The sequence below is a fragment of the Neofelis nebulosa genome, chromosome 6 (genome assembly GCF_028018385.1).
Source record: "Neofelis nebulosa isolate mNeoNeb1 chromosome 6, mNeoNeb1.pri, whole genome shotgun sequence".
In the NCBI taxonomy this organism is placed as follows: Eukaryota; Metazoa; Chordata; class Mammalia; order Carnivora; family Felidae; genus Neofelis; species Neofelis nebulosa.
This window is the reverse complement of record NC_080787.1, coordinates 133,892,166-133,912,385: the sequence shown is the minus strand read 5'-3', so window position 1 is coordinate 133,912,385 and position 20,220 is coordinate 133,892,166. Positions and strand designations below refer to the sequence as shown.

General features: G+C 39.3%; 1 protein-coding gene across 6 annotated transcripts in view; it reads right to left on the bottom strand.

The window, feature by feature from the left end:
- The window catches only part of UTRN (utrophin), a 514,842-nt gene that overhangs the window by 364,878 nt on the left and 129,744 nt on the right, over window positions 1-20,220 (bottom strand). For all 6 annotated transcript variants that reach the window (XM_058736181.1, XM_058736184.1, XM_058736182.1 and 3 more), the window contains exons 9-17: window positions 17,391-17,594; window positions 16,286-16,467; window positions 15,429-15,579; window positions 14,144-14,263; window positions 11,459-11,560; window positions 8,086-8,193; window positions 7,624-7,803; window positions 6,622-6,791; window positions 2,477-2,600 (exon numbers count right to left, since the gene is read on the bottom strand). In XM_058736181.1, coding sequence (XP_058592164.1) covers window positions 2,477-2,600; window positions 6,622-6,791; window positions 7,624-7,803; window positions 8,086-8,193; window positions 11,459-11,560; window positions 14,144-14,263; window positions 15,429-15,579; window positions 16,286-16,467; window positions 17,391-17,594 — 1,341 coding nt within the window. The remainder of the gene's footprint in view (window positions 1-2,476; window positions 2,601-6,621; window positions 6,792-7,623; window positions 7,804-8,085; window positions 8,194-11,458; window positions 11,561-14,143; window positions 14,264-15,428; window positions 15,580-16,285; window positions 16,468-17,390; window positions 17,595-20,220) is intronic.

Below are 20,220 nucleotides of genomic sequence, written 5' to 3'. Positions count from 1 at the left end.
TATGGACAAACAGTCAGTATTTGAAATTTCTCCCACTCCTCAATTCGCAACTGAGAAAATTAACTACTCAAATAGCGCCCCTAATAAGACAATCAAAACTTCTAGGCAACCCATATTATTTCAACCAGACAAACCAGAGAAGAGTCCTACTTCTAATTTCTACACATAGAGGCTCTGTCAAATAAACTATCCTACTTTGCTCTGCATAACTTTAATGGGACTAAGTAAAACAACCATGTTACAAAGATAAAGAAATAACAAGAGATTCAAAGAAACACCACTTATTTTTATTGAAGTATCAATGCAAAAACTCACCATCATACTGGAGAAGAATTACTACCTGTTCCATACAGATTGATTTTTTGCTACTTTCTATGGTGATGACAGATTGAACTAGGGATTCTCCACCCAGGTATACATCAGTTGGAGCAAGGTATTCCTTTACTCTAACACAATTAAGCTGATCTTGCCCCAGTTTGCAAGGAAAATTAGAGATAAAAGTGATGGTTAAGTTTTCTTCATTTCACATTTTTCAAAACCCTTTTGGCATCTATAACTACTTGTCTAAAAAAACAAAAAAAATAAACTTATTAAAGGAAAATACAGGAGCCGCCAATCATCCCTTATAGTAACAAACAATTTCTATAGTAACAATTTCTAAAAGTGAAATTGTTTCTAGATCATAGAATGGAAGCTAACTTATTAATATTTTCTGGAACTTGGTTCATAAAGATCACTCTCACTTCCAAATTCTCTGCCATTTCAGTGCCCTTGAGAATTGGGTTGTTCAATGCTCCTTAATATCATCTACCGGTCTTTCAGAACTATAAGAAGCATATGAAATGATGGCACACAGCTCTCCTTTCTGGCCCTCCCAACTCCCTGTGTAGAGGGCTCAGATAATGGTGCTTCTAGGGTAACAACCTTCCACATTCCTCTGTCAAAGCAACATGGAAGTCAAAAGATGAATCACTTAACTCTTCCTAATGAGGCTAAAGGAGGCTTACTGGAGTAGAGGGCTTTTCAGCCACACAGCATAAAGGCTGAATAAGGGCCATTCTGCACAAGGAAAACAGCACGTGGTGAAGACAGGGAAGTGAGAAAAGAGCAGGATTCAGGAGTGGGGAAGCTCAGGATGTATGTAGGAGACAAGTAGGAGCTGAGGCTGGACTCATAGGGGAAACAGCACCAACTGGAAGGCCCTTGCATGCTGGGGCGCTAAGGATTTAGAGTTTGTCCCCATTGCAACGGGAAACCATTAGTTAATTGCAAGCATAGGAGCTGCCTGATCAGATGTCTATTTTAGAATGATCACTGGTCACAGAAGCCAAAGGCCGTGAGAATAGAAGGAAGGGTAAATAGCAGCAAACGCTACAGAGGCAGCGGATGAGATGAGAAAACAAATCCATCCTTTGGATTTAGAAACCAACAGTCAATGGTGACCTCTAAATAAGAGCAGTTGCAATGCAATGATAAGACAGAAGTCAGTCTTAACTTCTCATCCAAACACAAAATGTCAACCAGGGTCTGACTCCAAACCACCTCTACAACCTTAACTCTCTAACTACTTTTACACACACACCTAGCACTAAACAGAACAAAAAAGAAACTATCACAACACAACTTGTCTACCTCCCCACCTCTGCTCAGGGGCGCCCCCTGCCTGCTGTGCCCCTCATGCCCAGCCCCAAGCAAGCTCCTTGTGGTTCTGGCGTGGTGCTACCTCACCCCTGGACTTCCCCGAGTACACACACAGATGCAATCCTGGCCTCCTCTCAACTCCCATGGTACTACCACCTCCTAGCTTATACCACTGATATTTATACACGTCTTGTTTTGGAAATGTTCTCCAAACTCTTCACAGACAAACTCCATTGCCAGTGTAGACGGCACTACAGACTTGCTCTAGGTGTCCAACTCCTTCGTGAAAGGCTTTCACACACTTAATGAGCACCAAAGACATAAGTCACTACAATCTCCTGGCACAATTTACAGTCACACAGAAGGAACAAAGTAGCGGAGCTAACATCCCATACATTTTAACGGTATTTATTTCTTTTTAATGTGTCTCTTCTGTAATGAAATTATATCGGAAGGAATTGTGAGATTTGAAATCATCTGTTGCATTCAGCGAGCAAAATATCTTCAGCATACCAAAGTCAGAAAGTATTAGGGACTAAAGTAGATCTAATCGAAGTAAAAAATAATACTAATAACTAAACCACCTTAGAAAATGTTTTTTCCTGCACATCTCAGAGGTTAAGAAAAAGGGGGCAAAAAAATTCCTCCTCCACACAGGGGTCTGAATGCCAGCCAGCTTGATGTATTAAAAATTTACTACAATGTCCTAAAAGCTACCTTATGGCTACATTTATTTTACAGGAAGCCTCTGGATCCCATCACACTTTTATGTCAACGGCAAATCTAACCTGATGTAATATTTTATTCACTAGGATGTTTTTGTTTAATGTTTTACCTTCAACTTCTTTTTCGCTTCTGAAGTCTCTTGCATCTTCTTATACCCTTTTATCTCTGCAGCCTGAATGGCAGTCTTTGATTTCCAAATGCAGCTCAACAGCTCAGCACTTACAGCGTCAAACCTGATTTAAGATTCAGATGTTACTATTGGTCATTCCTATCCTTCTGTAGTTTCACTTGGCTCAAGACAGAGCAATCAAAAGACCCCTCGGGCATGTGTTTTAAATATTCCTCAAAAAAAAAAAAAAAAAAGGCAACACAGACATCTAGTAACCATACAAAATAAAACCACACACTTATAATTAAAAGTTTGAAAAGAGAATGGGGCGCCTGGGTGGCGCAGTCGGTTGGGCGTCCGACTTCAGCCAGGTCACGATCTCTCAGTCCGTGAGTTCGAGCCCCGCGTCAGGCTCTGGGCTGATGGCTCAGAGCCTGGAGCCTGTTTCCGATTCTGTGTCTCCCTCTCTCTCTGCCCCTCCCCCATTCATGCTCTGTCTCTCTCTGTCCCAAAAATAAATAAATGTTGAAAAAAAAAAAAAAATTTAAAAAAAAAAGTTTGAAAAGAGAAATAATATTGTAAAGTTAATAAATAATTTTTTAAATAATTAATGTTTAAGCTTTGTAAAAAATACTTAGATTTTTACAAACTCCTGTAGATGATGAAAAACAGATTTGATTAGAAAATAACAGAAAGAAAAAAAAAGATACAGATATTCTTAAAGTTAATGCCTTCTTTCATTTAACGTAATTATTGAGCCCAGTATATGCCAGGCGCTGGACTGGGCTCTTGCTATGAAGGTAAATCAGACGCAATCCCAGCCCTCACAGAGCTTCCAGTCTGGGACAGGCAATGGAAAGTAGCAGGCAATCACCAGAGAACTTGCCAGATGCTGATTCCAGGAATTCACAGTTATGGCTCCTAATTTAGTCAGGGGAGGTGGCAGGGGAGGGGGTGGATGCCTTCCTGGAGCACAACAGCAATTCTGCACCTAGTAAATGTTTTCATTGCAAAGGGAGAACAAAGAAAGGGAGGACCACACTGTGCAAACAGCAAGTGATTAGGCGTGACTGGAAAAGTGAGTACTAGGCAGGGAAGGACAAGGGCAGACAACCACACCCACCTGCAGGGTCGATTAAGGAGTCTGGGCTCAACCAAAGGGCAAGGGAGAGCCCGTGAAGGGTTGAAAGCACAGGATTGACATGACTGGATTTACCTTCTAGTGTCCACTGAGGAGAAAGAATAAAGGATGGCAAGACCAGAGAAAAACAGGCTGAGGTAGCACCCTGAGCCAGAACTGAGATGTGATGGTGGGAAAGAAAAAGAGTGGACAAAGCTGAAGAGGCCTGTGGGAACCACAGCAAGGAAAAATGAGAGGAGAAACAGTCACTGACTGTCAGCCATGTACCTGGCCCTTTTCAAAGTGTTCTGTGTGTCTTATTAAGTGATCCTCACCACAGCCCTGAGACACCTATACTATTATTATCCCTTTTAATGATGAAGAAATTGAGCCCGGGGAGGTTTTAAACAACTGCCCCAGGGCCACAAAGCTATAGCCGGTAGAGCTCTGGTTCAAACCAGATAGTCTGTCCTCCTCACCAGCACTCTACCCACAGAGCTTCTCAAAAGAACTTCTGGGTATTTTTAGGTACTTTAGGGTAAGCACGGGTTGTCTGTTTCTTCTTGGGAAACAGCTTAAAGTATTTCTGGCGAGTTGTGAATATTTGGTTTTTCATCAAGATCAATTTTCGCTGTAACTTGTAAAGGGATTTTGTGACACTGTAGATAAATACCCAATGGTTGAGGTGTCCCTCAAACAGTGGTACTTTCATTCTGTCATCTTAACAGCAGGCTTCTATTTAATCTTTCAGAGAAGAGGAACACCATCCCCAAATCACACATATAAAAGGACCTTGGGGACTTAGACCATTTCTGCCCTTAATATAAACAAGGGTGATGTGAACGCCACAAGGTAGCAATGGTTTCAGGCCATGTCAACAGAGATCTAGATTATAGGAAACGATCACCCCTCCAGACCCTGAGCAGGCTAAACCAGCCAGCCACCAGCAGCACCAAGAAAAAAGAAGAGGAAATAAACTGCCATTTCTGAAGCATGTATTATAAACGATACTAAGCTCCAATCTGCTCAGAGAGCCCATTTTAAGACAAGCGAACAGTGGTTTCTACAGCAGACTGAAGGTATTAAAGGGTCTGGAAACCCTGTCACACTAGGAATGGATTGAAGATCCTCTACACCGAAGGCCAGCAGAAATGAGAATATGAAACTCCCTGCAATACTAAGGAGGTTCCATACTGAAGGCTGGTGCCGCTCTATGGCACCCCAGGCAGCAGAACTAGCAAATACAGGGAGACATAGAGGGGGCGGACTTGAGCTGGGCATAAAAATAACCTTTCTAACAATGAGATCTCACTGCCTCCTATCATAATGAACCGGATGTACACAAGCTTCTCTGTGTCCAGGAGTTAACTGAAGGGATTTCTGCACCAATCAAACCACGGACTGGAAGCCTATGGTCCTCACAGCTGGCTGCTCAACTAACAGACATTCCCCTCCCCACACTTTTCTCTGCTGTCCAAGTCCCCCAGAATGCAATGACAGGAGACCAAAATGGCCAGACGGTCTCAACCTCCCATGCACCCATGGCAGGGAAGTGACTGTATCCTGGCCACTGAGACTCCAACTATGCAAATCTCCAAAGTGCGGGGGAAGTTAGCTGATGTCTTCCAGGCAAGGTCTTTCTCCCCGATTTAAAAAAAGAAAAAAAGATAAATAAGGAAAAACTGACCTTCCCGCATATAAATCGGGTTATACAAGGATGTTATGCCCAGTGCTACAGCAGGATCTTGGGACCAGAGAGGACAAGCCTGATGGTGAAAGTCCTGCTTCTGGACTTCTTGTGAGATAATCAATGACCTCATTGTTTGGGTCACTTTTGGTACAGTATTCTGTTTCCCCCAGCAGAATACACTCCGCACAACACGACCATGTTTAAGATTTTATAGTAATGCACCCTTAGTCTTTTATAACCTTTCTTCCTTCCAAATGCACAAAGCCAGCACTGGAGAGGCACAGTGCCAGATCTACCTGGCAGAAACTAGACACGCAGGAAACAAAAGATCTATGGCACTATTAACATCAGAAGCATCTTCCTCCTGTGCTGCCTCGGCTCCAGAAGCAAAGGTTTCACAGCCTGCACCTTGGAGGTACTCTGGCTCCACAGGGAGATGCTGGTAAGAGGCAGAGAAACACAGCCTTATTACCAAAATGAAAATCATCTGGTAAAACTGGAATCCCACTTCATCTGCAGAAGCTATACTGGGGAAACCATATCATTTTTATTCTGGCCCAAAATAATTGCCCATTTACCCAAGCACTCGGATCCTCCTATAAAAGGGAGAGAATAAAAGGGCTGATTTAAGGATCAGCTGCTACAGGGTATCTGAGGTACATTACCCGGCTGTCACACAGCGCAGCTTAACAGAGTATCTGACATTAGTAAATGCTCACTACATATTAGCTGCGATTAGTCCTTTTCTAAAATTCCTGAGTTTCCTTTGAATCAGTAAGACAAACAAAAAAAAATTATGTCAAAGATGGATCCTTAAGGCAAACATAAAGAATCTGTTAATGAATCTGACAAAGGAATTAACAAAAAAAGAAAGAAAATGTGAAAAAAAGAGTGAGGGGGGAAAGGAAGAAAAAGGGGACGACAAAGGAATGACTTCCCTGAATGAAGTATTGCTGACTGTGAAGAGGAAGGAGTGGCATAAAGAATAAGGAGATCTATCTGAAGCAAACCTGAGTTCTCAGAGTGTGGTGAAAGAAAGAATAAATGAAGAATCATGGACAGTCAGATCCTCCCTAGGTAGATGATGGAAAGGAAGAAGGAAGGGTTCTGTCACACGGTTTTCCAGACTGAACACAGGATAAATAAAATCACCAGAGACCATTTAGACGCTTAGCCAGTGGGAAGGAGAACATTCAAAGGCTGGGGGGGCAGTGAGTGGTTTAGCAGTTGAATTTCCATCACAATAATTACATCTAAATTTGCATATGATCAGTAATTATTACAAATACATTATGTGTGGTACTGTGTTTAGAAAACGTCTCTATCTGTTCTCACTTTTTCTTAGCTTCCAAATCCACAGGAATCTGTCTCTTCTTTGGGGGAGGAGGAGGAGGCAGTTCTTGCTTAGACCTTTTTGTAGTTACTTGTTCTCTTACGCGAACAGTCTCCAAAAGATCCTTCTGAGGAATCTGGGACATCCCCAGCTTTGCTACAGCCTGAGTCACCTGAAGTATAAATCAGCCAAATGTTTTAACGTTTTGTCACAGCTTTATTGAGATATAATTCACATGCCATAACATTCTCCTTTGAAAATACACAGTTTCAGTGGTTATCAGTATATTCAGTGTTATGCAGCCATCCCCACTCTGTACTTGCAAAAGAGGTTTATTGGCCCCAAAAGAAACCCCGTACCTATTAATAAATAGTCCATCACTCCCCATCCTCCTCTCCCCGAGGCCCTAGCGACTACTAATCTACTTATTATCTCTCTGGATTTGCCTATTTTTGATAGTTCATATAGACAGAATTACAGTGCATTTAATCTTGTGACTGGCTTCTCGTAGTTAGCACAATGTTTTCAAGGTTCATTCATACTGTCAGTATATCATGCAATGGACAGACCACATTTGTTTATCCATCTACCTACTGATGGAACATTTGGGCTGTTTCACTTTTGCACTGTTATAAATAATACCACTATGAACATCCAAGTACAAACCACAGTTGCATTTTCAATCAATTCACTAATATATTTTTTAAATTAATAAGATTATTTAAAATTTAAAGATGATTTAATGGATTCGTGTCTAAGTGTTATCAGTTATTAAGAGAAATTACTGGGTATTAGTAAGTTTTTCAACAATCTATTAAAATTGACTTCAGAAAAGGAAAGATTTTTTACATGTCAATTTCTCAATTTTTCAGTAAGCCAGGTATAAGGAACCTACTTTTAGTTTGCAGCTTACCTATTATTACTTTATTTCATAAAAACTAAAACTAACCTGAACATTTAACTTCTATTTCATCGTACAACATATAATCCAAAGCAAAAGGTACCTGGTTGGAGGAATCTTCTAGTCTCTGAACCAAAGAATCCCATCTCTGGGTTAGTTCCTCTGAGTCACTGTTGATCTTCTTAGATGCCTTGGGATTATCAAGTAATTGACTCACATCCTGACCAATCTCACTCAGCTGATCCAAGGCCTGACGTTTCATTTCCATGTCTTCTTTCAAAATCTAATATTTCAAATATTTTATTAGATGACTCCCTCTTAAAAGGACTCTATAGTCCTGCTCCACAAGCAGGAAATGTAAACATATATTTTATAGCAAAATTTACTTGCTGCACAGTTCACTAATGCTAAAACATAAGATTCCTGGTTCTAGATGATTATATGGCAGCATTCTAGTGTTGGTTAATGACTCATAATCTGTATTCACTAAATTGCATGAACCATTGATAGAAACAATAAAATATCACAGGCTTACAAGACAGATGCTGACATTGACACCACTTACAGCCAGTCGTCGAATGCTGACACTTAGTTCCTTTTGGTCTTTGAAGTTGCTCGTCTGGACTTTATTTAAAGCCTCTTCTTTTTCAGTTAGCCAAGCTTTCAACAAGCACTACATGTAATAACAAAAGTTAGAAATATATTTGGAGAATCATTTGGTCATTCAATTCAATCAAGTTCCCAAATCTCTAACGTTTATGCTGGTAGGGGCTTCACTCTTACTTAGGGTAGGAAGGACTTCAAACACCCAAGCTCAAGGTATGAATGGCCTAATATCTTTCGTTAAGATATTATCCTTCTCAGATTTGCAACAGATCAAGCTGACATTAGCCCCACACATGGGTAATTAAACTAATTCTCAGGGACGTACGTGGAACTAAAAGGCTAAATCCAACTATGCAAATCTCCAAGAGAATCACAGTATAACTCTCCAGAAGCAGGAAGACTCCTGGAATTGTCCTTTCCCAGCCCTTCATTTTAGGAAGGAAAGAGAGATAAGTCATTATGTGTCCAAGATCACTTGGCTAGTTAACAAGGGAATCAAATCAAAGACCCACACCCTAAAACTAATGGTTTTTCCACAGCATCATTCAAGAAAACCATACTAATGTTCCAGGTTCCACAGCAATTGTGATTAAAAGAGAAAGTTTAGCCATAGTCCAAAGCCAACATACAGATATTTAAATCTCACTGGCCAACATGCAGAAGATATTTAGTAATATACATAGATAAACTTGAAAGAGGGGCGGAAAACCACATGGTTGCATTGAGATAATTCTTCGCAAAGTGTAATATCTATTGCAGAAGCTCTTTTCTGTATAGTTGAGAGGGAAAAGTCTTGGTTCTGTGTCAGCAGTGGGATCAATTCATTCTCTAACTGCTTTATTTATCAGTTTATGTAACAACTATTCCTTGCCTCTATATTCCACCAAAAAAAAAAAAAAAAGATGAAGAATAAGAAATTAAGTGGCAAATACAGATCCTGTGTTCAATATAGAAAAGATAAAATATGCACATAAACTATGACAAAAGAAAGTGCGGACACCACAAAAGATTATATATATATATGTATATATACATATATATATACATATATATATGTGTATATATATATATACACGTATATATAAATGAATGATAGCTTATTTTGTATTTATAATATATAAATATATATAATATATGTATAATATTTATATTATTAAATATAATGTTATATAACATGTCTGCACTGTATTTTAATTTGGTAATTAAATACACACACACACACACACACAAAATGTCATGGCAATTGCAAAGAAGAAGAGATGGGTTCCAGGTTGGGGAGAGTGGGGGAAGGAGAGGGAGTTAATAGATTACTTCATTTCAAAAATGAAACAACTGGTAAGAAGACATTCCACAGCAGATACCACACCTTAAACAACAAAAGACAGGCTAGAAAATAAATGAAATACACTCACTCTTTCAAAAACATGAAAAAAAAAAACAAGACAAACTATGAGGAATCTACAATCTGCAATGCATTGGGAACAGAACCCTGAAGAAGAACCAGCACTACTCATGTGGCACTGACATCCTAAGAATGGGCTATGAGCTGAGAACTCAGCATCTGAACCTCGGTACACAGAAGGACAGAGGGAAAATCAAAGTTGGAAAGGTAGGTTGGAACCCCTTACAGAATATCCTACATGCCACACTTGAAATTGGCCTATCCTGGAGAAGTTTGGAATTCTCAGATCCCATTTCTAACTACCTTAAAGCCTCTGCAACCAAGCGAATGATAGTCCCTTGAAAGATTTTGTAATTCAGATTAAGTTTATTTGGTCTCATTCCATGCAAAAGCAAATCATGGATATATTAAGCACCATCGTTGGCTCCAGTTCTACATCTTAACACGATTCCTCCAACCCTAACACTAGCAGAAAGCCATTCAAAGGTTAGTTTTAAATCTACACTAATACAAGTGGCCAAAATACTAGTCACTCTCTATTTTTAAAATATTTTTAATTGCCAAATTAAATTACTTCCAAATTTTAAATTAGTAGAAGAGTAACGCAAAGGTCTTCTAATGATCAGTGTCTTCTCCTGTCACTACTGGAGTAAAATATAACTATTCTATGTGACTCCTTTTCCTGAATACGGGGGTCCAAGTAAATGTAAATATTTTTTTTTATTAAAATTTTTTTTAACGTTTTTATTTATTTTTGAGACAGAGAGAGACAGAGCATGAAGGGGGGAGGGGCAGAGAGAGAAGGAGACACAGAATTGGAAGCAGGCTCCAGGCTCTGAGCCATCAGCCCAGAGCCTGACGCGGGGCTCAAACTCACGGACCGCGAGATCGTGACCTGAGCTGAAGTCGGACGCCTAACCAACTGCGCCACCCAGGCGCCCCTAAATGTAAATATTTATAAAGTGAAATGTAAATATTTCAGAAGTCAGAATAAGATCCATCATAGAATTCTTAATAAGAAAATTCTGGCCAAAGATTGGGGGCAGGAGGTAGTGATTAACAATTTACACGGGGACAAATTTTGCAACCTACTTTTTAAGATGTTCTCTCGGTCACCATATTTAGTAAACCACAAAACATCACACTCTTGTTTTTATTCCTTGAAAAGAATATAGTTGCTTTTTGTGGATGGAAATGAAATGCATTTAAAAGAATCTAAATGGACACTGAGATGTGGGAATAAAGTATCTGCTTATTTTCGAAAACCACAAATGTTTGACATTTTGGGAGAAAAGTTTTGCTTATTTGTATTCTGTTTTGATTGTTGTTCTTCTGGAAGGATGGAAGGTGGGCCAAGGGCCACCACTCTGACTGAAAACTTAAAGAGGCAGCTTTGTGCCAAAATTTCATTGGCTGCTGCAATCCGTATTGGAAAAAAAATAGTATTAACCCAGTATTAAATTAATGGTATCGCTAAATAATCTTTTCTTGTTAATTTCAGTAGTTGTTCTGGTTGAAATCAAGAAAAATTGTTGTGATTTAAAATTCACAAAGCAGTGAGTGGATTCATTTATTCATTATTTACTGAGCTAAAAATGCTAGGCCTTGTGTTGATGCAAGTTCAAACACAATACCCAACAGAAATATAAAGAAAAAACATAATCATGAACGTAGAATGTCTAAATACTAACATTCTAAATAATGAACACATCAAATTAAGTGTTACTACAATAAAGTCATAAGATTTCTATGAATAAGCTACATAATCAGTTATAAAATACATAGAAATCTGATTTTTAAAATAATAAAAATTATTTGTGTATTCGCCTTTCAAAGTAAAGTAAACAAGACAAGTTTATTGTAATGCCATAATTAAAGATAGGTTACTTTTCGCCATCTGTCTTGCCCATTATGGATAACAGTTTCATACCTGTTCTTCCAATAATTCCTGCCATAATATATTGATTTCTTGTAACCTATTCCAACGTTCCTCAGTCCAACGGCACACTGCTGTCCAGCGTTCACCAAGTTTCTAGTAAAGGAAGAAACCATCCTTTGTCAACAGAATCTTAAAAGACAGTTATAATGATCCTTAAAGAAATTCATGCCATCCATTGCTCTTTACTACTGGGTAGCAATTTATGAAAAATATTTTTATAAAAGTTGCTTTAAAATAATACAGACAAGTCCTGTAAGTTTGTAGAGGAGAAAAACTAATTTCCATAGAGTTTAACAATTTCACCTTACATAGCTAGAAAGTGGTACAACTAGAACTCTATCTTTTAAATGTTTACTTACTGGGGCACCTGGGTGGCTCAGTCGGATAAGCGTCCGACTTCCACCCAGGTCATGATCTCACGGTCCGTGAGTTCGAGCCCTGAGTCGGGCTCTGTGCTGACAGCTCACAGCCTGGAGCCTGCTTCGGATTCTGTGTCTCCCTCTCTCTCTCTGCCCCTCCCCCGCTCACGCTCTGTCTCTCTCTCTCTCAAAAATAAATAAACATGAAAAAACTATTAAAAGACAAAAAATAAAAAAATATATATATATTTATTTATTTATTTTCGAGAGACAGTGCACATGCGCACGCGAGAGAGAGGGAGACAGAGAATCCAAATCAGGCTCCAGGTTCTGAGCTGTCAGTGCAGAGTCCAACACCAGGCTCAAACCCAGGAACCCTGAGATCATGACCTGAGCTGAAGTCAGACGCTTGGATTACTGAGCCACCCAGGTGCCCCTAGAACTCTATCTTTTCAACTTATTTTTTTTAGTTTTTTTTTTAAAGTTTCTTTATTTCTGAGAGAGAGAGAGAGAGAGCGTGAGCGGGGAAGGAGCAGAGAGAGGGAGACACAGAATCCAAAGCAGGCTCCAGGCTCTGAGCTGTCAGCACAAAGCCTGACGCAGGATTCGAACTCCCAAACTGCGAGATCATGACCTGAGCCAAAGTCTGACACTTAACCAACTGAGCAACCCAGATGCCCCTATCTTTTAAACTTTTGACTCCAAAATCCTGCTCTTTCCATATCGCTGCGGTTTTTATACAAGAATTTGACATTTTTACACATATCTTCAAAGTAGAGCATACATATCTACTTTTTGTGCTTCAAATTTTTCAGGCTATAATTATCTTCTCAAAAAATTCATTGCATCAACCACCTTTTATGTGCTAAGAAAATTTTCATATGTAATGCCAAAATCATGAAAAAAAAATTTTAACCTTATAAAACCTGTTTTGAGCTCCTAGAAAATAAAAAAATGCTTAACTGATTTGTTCTGTTTATATTACACAAAAATCAGGAACATAATCTTATATGAGTATTAATAGTGCTATAAGTAAATTTGTTTAAAAATCAATATTCATGAGGACTTTCCCAACAAATTATTTTATTACCATTTTATAATGATTGACAAATGTTACATTTAATTTCTACATTACTTACATATGCAAAGAATTATTTAATTCATATTATACTATTTCAATATTTAATACCACAGGAAGCTTTGTAGAATGCAAAGGGTAGAGAAGTTAGAGCCAAAGACAGGTCTCCAATCTTGGCATGAAAATTCAATGCCTACTTAAATCTCAGTGGCATCACATGACCTTTCTGAATTTCAGTTTCCTCACTGTGAAACAGGCAAAACATGAATGCCTATCTCTCAGGTTACTACAATAACTAAGTAGTACTACACCAGCAGTTCTCAGAACCACTGGCCAACTTTAACTGTTATAAAAGAAAAAGAATTTCATATGATAAGATTATAGTCTGAGAGTGACTGAAAACCATTTGGCGACATCATATTGGGTAATCCAGACATTGTTCAAATAAAATACCAATAACCCTCTTAATAAAGACTTGTAAAGATACACTATAACCTCTGCTCTAAAGCAACAATTTTGTTAGGGGTTCCCAAAATTCTTGTTGAAATTCATGCACTGATGTACCAAAGAAGCAGGAATATTAAATTCTACATGGCTGAAATTCTCAAATTTCAGTATGCACATAAGTGCAGATCCACAGGCCCCACCCCCAGGGATTTAGGTCTGCATGGAGACCCGGAAACTACATTTCAACAAAGTCCTCAAGCAATTCTGAACAAGAAATCTATAGAGCACTTGTTGAGATTGGGTCCCAAGCTTGTTTCCATTTTGCAGGAGAAGCTGGGGACCACAAGCAGCCCTGCCCATCTACCCCAAGGGCTGAAGGGAAGGAAAGATACTGAGTACTCTTGTAAACCCACAAGTTATAGGACCCCAACTCAGAAGTACAACTTCAAAGTTAGTCTACTCCCTTTTTTTAAAGCTCTTTAATGTTTATTTTTATTTTGAGAGAGAGAGCACAGTAGGGAAAGGGCAGAGAGAGAGGGAGGGAGAGAATCCCAAGCAGGCTCTGCCCCACCGGCATAGAGCCCCACTCGGGGCTCAATCCCATGAGCCACAAGATCATGACCTGAACTGGTATCAAGAATTGGATGCTTAACCAGCTGAGCCACCCGGGCACCCCAAAGGTGAGTCTACTCTTCTAAATGAACAATGATACAGGACCTGAAGAACAGGGGTGCCATATAAGGGTTTCAGACAACAGGGTCCTTATGAGTATCCCATCTCCAGGGTCCATACCTGTAACTGATCTTCGAGAACAGCCGTAGCGCTCTCACCACTGTTTTCATCAACAATCACGACCATGTGTGTCAGTGAATTTACCTTCACCTGTTCAGCCTCAAGATCATTTTGCAAACACTAGAGAAAAGAATTAAGATACACCATCATTTCTACTCTTTTCACATTTACCTATTTAAAATCCACTCAGCTGTCAACAGTAATTAAGGACACTTAATGAGACAGCATGTTTAAATTTTCAATCATTACCCTAAGTGTTCTACTAATGAAACAAGTCCCTTATACATCTTCACATTTCATTATGAACCAAAGCAGGTTGAAAATGCAGTGTCATAACAGATTGCAAATGGGATATCATCACTTTTAGTCCATGTTCTGGCAAAAAAAAAAAAAAAAAAAAAAGTAGAATAGATGACTTGAATGAATATACTAGAAATTAAGAACATAGAATTTGTAAGACCGAAAAAAAAAACCCACAAAAAACAAACCTTACATATACAGAGTCAGAGATCATTTTAGTGCAACATAATGTAAGCTGAGAGAAAAGTAGGATGCTATTTGACAGTCAGAAGCTATTCAGATGAGCTACCCAAGAAAGCAATTCAGGATATACAGACGCCTTCCATTCTCCTCTTTCATGGGAAGAGTATGCGAGGTCATAAGATGCTTGTATATAGGTAATTTATTTAAACGCTAACAATAGTGTTGTCAAATGCCTCTTTGTGTTTAATGTATCCCTAAAGTTTTATTTATCAGTTGTCTAGATATTCCACTGAAAACTAAAAGTTTTCAAACAATTTGCAGAGAAGCTATTTTGCTTCTAAAGTTGTCTTCTAACTGTGTGACCAAATTAAATTAACCACCAAATTATGATTCCTCATCTAGTGCCTGATATTCTCCTATACCACAGAAGAAACACAGCTTTCATTAAAGGACCAGGTACAGATAAATCCGAGGTTTTGCTTCTTTACCCACACACTGCATTAATGCCAATACAATAGGGTTTTTAACCATTTACACATCCAAAACAAAAATTCTTGAGAGCCGTGGGAACACTAAGTACTTTCATACTGAAACGATACATCCTTCCATAAAATTGTACCTGCACTTTCATCCCTCGCTTGAAAAAGCCCCCACGAGCTCCACCCTATCAATACGGAATAATCGAGAACACTGAAGAAGTGTCCCATCCCTGCACTAATGATAAAAGCCATCAGCCCCTAGCATGCTAAGTGCTGCCTTTTCATATTTGATACGGTCTAAAAGAAATAGGAGCCAGATTTACTTTATGATCTTCTAGCAGCTTTTGTAGGGATTTTAAATCATCATCCAGGGGGCAGGTTTCCATCTTCTGAATACGTTCCTCCGTGAGTGTCAACCAGGTGGAGAGCTCCTGCAGCTGTTTCTTCTGCAATTCCATCAGCACATCGTGCAGCCTGTCCGGGGACAAACACACGTCATCCCCACTCCTTTTTCCCTTTGCAAAGGCAAACACATGCTCCAGGCACCAAAGAAATGGGGCAAGGGAATACAGTCTTGTCTAACCATTTAAAGTAGCAGTTAGTCTTTCAATATAGAAACAAGAAAAAAAAAACTTTTACTTTCTTCCTAAATGGAGTCCATTAAGTATGGTCAAAGAATGCAAATAACAGCACCCTCTATTCATATCAGAATCATTGTTTCTTCAATCAGGAATTCCTGCTTATTAAATAGGTGGAAATTGCAATGGAATGCCGCTTGCTCCCTAATACACAATACATGAAATAAAATGAACCATGGGAAAAACACTGCCTTAAAAACTGTTACAAGATGGAATTGTCGATAAATACTACATAGTCCAGTCTTCGTCTCCAGTTAAAAGTTAGCCGATTTTAATACTGCAAAGAGATAACTATCCACACGAAATGTCTTCTCCTTTTTTGCTAATTTCTGAATTCCAACTTCTGCCTTCTCATTTGGTGAACATATCAAAGAGGAAACAAAGATTGCACACAATTCCAGCAACATTACAAAAAGAAAAGTGCAAATTTTACAAGACAAGTTCTGAAATTATCTTCTCTTCACAGACACTCAGGCTTTTACTAAGCTAAACCACGCAATGCAGTCAATGGAACAGAGTGTTAATATCTTTGCTTCACTCACCGGGACTGTCTGTCCATACTATCCACCCTAAGTGCCTCCCATCTAGCATTCAGCAAGCCCATTTGTTCCTGAATCTCATATTCCTCTTCATCTGACAGAGTTCCTTGTGTTATCAGCTGGTTTCCTGCCTGCAGGACATTCCCCACACTGCTCTGGTGTGCTGTCAGCTCCATCATAAAATCCTAGAAAGGTACATCATTATGATTTGTGAGCTGCTCATTGAAGAAAAAAAATCTGAATACATTGTTAATGCCTAATATTAACGCTTCAGGAAAAGAAGCCTCCATGTAGAGTATAAATAAAGTAGACTTTGATCCGATTGTTTAAGCTCTGAAGGTGGAAAATACGCAGCTGGCCTCAGTAAAAAGGGGGACAGATCAAAGAGGACAATGTTACATCTGATAATACCAGCTATTTTTAAATAACTGTTGATTATGCTACTGATTGTGAACATGGAATTATGAGAAAACAGAATAAATAAAACACAATGCTCACCCAAGAGGAACTGCTCAAGGAATATTACCATTTCTATTATTGTCAAATCAAAATAGCAGCTAAAAACCTGCCAATTAATATACCCACCCAAAAAACTACTTAATCAAAAGGAAATCTCCATGTAATCAAATCATTACCCTACAATACAACATATATCCTCAAAATAATAGGCAATTTTCATTACATGAAGATTACACAGGAATGGATATGACATTTGCTTCATCATCCAAACAATAAAAATAATCACTTTCTAGGGAACACTCAAAACCTAAAGATCTGGTGTATTGATTAGCCATATGCTGTCTTTTAACTATTACAATAGAACTATAGCTTCAGAAACAAGCAGTCCTACACACTAAATGTTGTTGGTGGCTCCACAGAACACACAAGTCATGATAAGAGTACGATCTGAAATCTACTTCCAAGGCACAGGTAATCACCCAGGCCAATTTTATAACAGAGCCTTATTTAACTATCACAAGTACTGAACTATATCATGACCATTCTGTGGAGAATTCAGTAAGCAACAAACATCAGGGTAGAGCCCCTGAGTAAGGCACAGGCACCACCACGGTGGATGTATTCTGCTCCTCAGCTATAGATTATTTACTTCATGGGTAGCAAACTGGCGTTTGACTTCTTCCACATCGTCGGAAATATCATCCTGCTCCTGGAAAGTATCCTCAGCAGAAAGCAACCAGGTCAGCACTTCCTCCAGGGCTATCTGATAGCTGTCCAGACCCATATCCACCTCAGTGACAGTGCTGGGGGTTTCAGCTCGGGGACTCTCGTGCTCGTCCTCCGGTGCTGAGCTCTAGAAAAACAAACCCAAGAAATACCCACAAGCATCATGAAGGTGTTCAACAAAGACACACTGTTATGGAGAACCTTAAGGGAGGAGCCACCATGACTCAGGCATTCATCCAATTTTCAGGAGCTGGGCAAGCAATGCCATGAATCAGGCAGGAAGCATTTATTAAGCATGCTAGGAAGACAAGGGGTACAAAAGTGCAATACCCTCACGGAATCTATATTCACGGAGATTCAAATATAGTTGGAGAGAGATAAATAACCCACATGAATCACTTCTGAACAAAAATAAAATGGCTATTAGCAGAGTTATAAATTCCATGGATGCAACAAGGGATGCTATTTGAGTTCAACAAGGGCTAAAACAGGAAAATTTTACAGAGAATTTGGAACATTTGGGGCCTTCAAGGATGGATATAATTTAAAGAAAAATAGAAATTGGAACTCTGCTTTGACCCCCAGTTTTACTGAATTGCATTTAGCATTGCATTTTAGACAGTGAAATACAGCCACACATGTAGGCTGTTGTACCGATGGTATTTTTTGAGGCAGTTGCCCTCAAGTTTACTTGCTGGCCTTTTTTTAAGGACCCGTGGAATAAATTCATCTTAAGTTCTTCCTAAGCAATGGAGTATTTTCTCATACACTTTAGAATCTTAGAACCAAATCAACTATCTCACTCATTGTTCCGTTCAGAGCAAAACTTCATTAAAATCTGTGGACAGCCTTCCTCCACTTTATTACCTCTCATCCACAATTTATACACATTTCAAACACAAAAATATACAGAGAACAATACATGAAATGCTCACATATTTAGCACCTACAGTTTGTCAACAATCCTGTTCACTCCAATTTGGTTTTGGTCCCCACTACTCACCTGAAAAGCCTTTTGTCAATGTCACCAATTACCTTCCCATTGACAAATCCACTTTTCTAGCATCATCTTTAAACTGACCATGTAATTAACCAACAAACTAGAACACTTTTGATAATAATGGTGGTAGGATGACACAAATAAACCAGAACTATTCCAAGAAAACCCAGAGATCTAGTCACCCAAAGTTTCTTAAGCCCTCAGTAACATCTGACATGGCTGACCACCCCCCACTATTTTCAGACTCTCCTCTCCCTGCTTCGGTAACACCACATTGGCTTTCTTCCTGGTTAAATAATATTTGTCAACCTCTAAGTAACAAATCTCCTCAAAATTAAGTCTTGGGCCCCTTTTTCTTTTCTGTCTACTTCGCCTCAGTGGTCTCATCCATTTCCATTGGAATGGCACTTAATTCCTCCAGCTAAAAATCTAGGGAGCCCACCTTTGCTTCTCTCTGACTTTTGCCTCCCACATTTAATGTGTAAGCAATCCCTACCTTCAAACTCTATCCCAAATCCATCAAGACCCTTCCATCTCCACAAAAACTGATGTCAGTCTTCAGAGCTACAACTGCCCGCTAACCACTGCCTCCCACACTCCCACCTCTACAATCCACTTCTCACACAGCAGCAGGACGATCTTTGGAAAACATAATCACATCATAAGACTTCGCTGCTTAAAATCTTTCACAGCTTTCCCAATGCTCTTAGGAAACATTATAAAATTCCTAACAGTTTACAAAAATATTGTGGCAGCAAGAAACAGTGGGGGGGGGGGGGGGGGGGTGCGTGTGGGTGTGTGTGTGTAGGGTTTCAATAGGTTTCAATAGGTTAATCAGGGAAGACTTCCCTGAAAAAGTCCCATCGAAACAGAAAAGATGGGGAGTTTGCCATGCAAATAGTAGGTAGATGGATGAGCATTTCATAGACGGGAACCCACATGCACAAGATCTTTGGGAAAGGAAAGGGAAATGTCCACCAGGACCACAGGGTGGTGGCCTGAGATGAATTACAGAGGTAGTCTGGGTCTTGTAAACTCTAAGAGAAGATGAGGCCTTTGATCAGCATGAAGGCTGGAACGGAAAAAAAACACACACCAAAAACATTTTGGTGGAAGAATCAAACGGACCCCGTAAACCATTTGCAGGAGTTAAAAAGATGAATCAGGGAGCACACAGATGAAACACTGGGTAATTAAGACACAGATGGTGCCAAGAACAGAGAAGGGAAAATGAGGTAAGTTCTGGACCTAAAATCCTGACACTGTGGAGACAAAATAACCCTGGAGATCAAGTGACTACCAAACTTCCATACTACAATGCGGACACCTGAGAACAAGGACAGTTAGTGACCGGCCAACAGTCACTTAGATAGGCACTAGTATTCATGAGGGGTGAGGTGGAAGGCATTATTTAACTGCAAATGTTCAGAAGGTATTAAGTGAAACATGAGAGGAGACTTTCAACTGAAAGTTTGATTTATAGAGAAATGCGAATATTTTTTGCTGACCACCTAATAGCTCTACAGCATATGTTTTGTAGGAAGAGCCAGAAAGGAAGACTGGCTCTCAGTGTTCACTGGAAAGTAGCGGGTGGCAAACTCTGTCAAAGGATAGATGATTAAAACTTGAGCACATTTTATTTCTTCAATTAACTTATTTCAGCCTCTAAGGCACTAATGAAAGCATGCAAATGAAGAGGTTAGTGTTAATACACTGGCTCTTAATCAAAAAGCAAATGGCGGGGCGCCTGGGT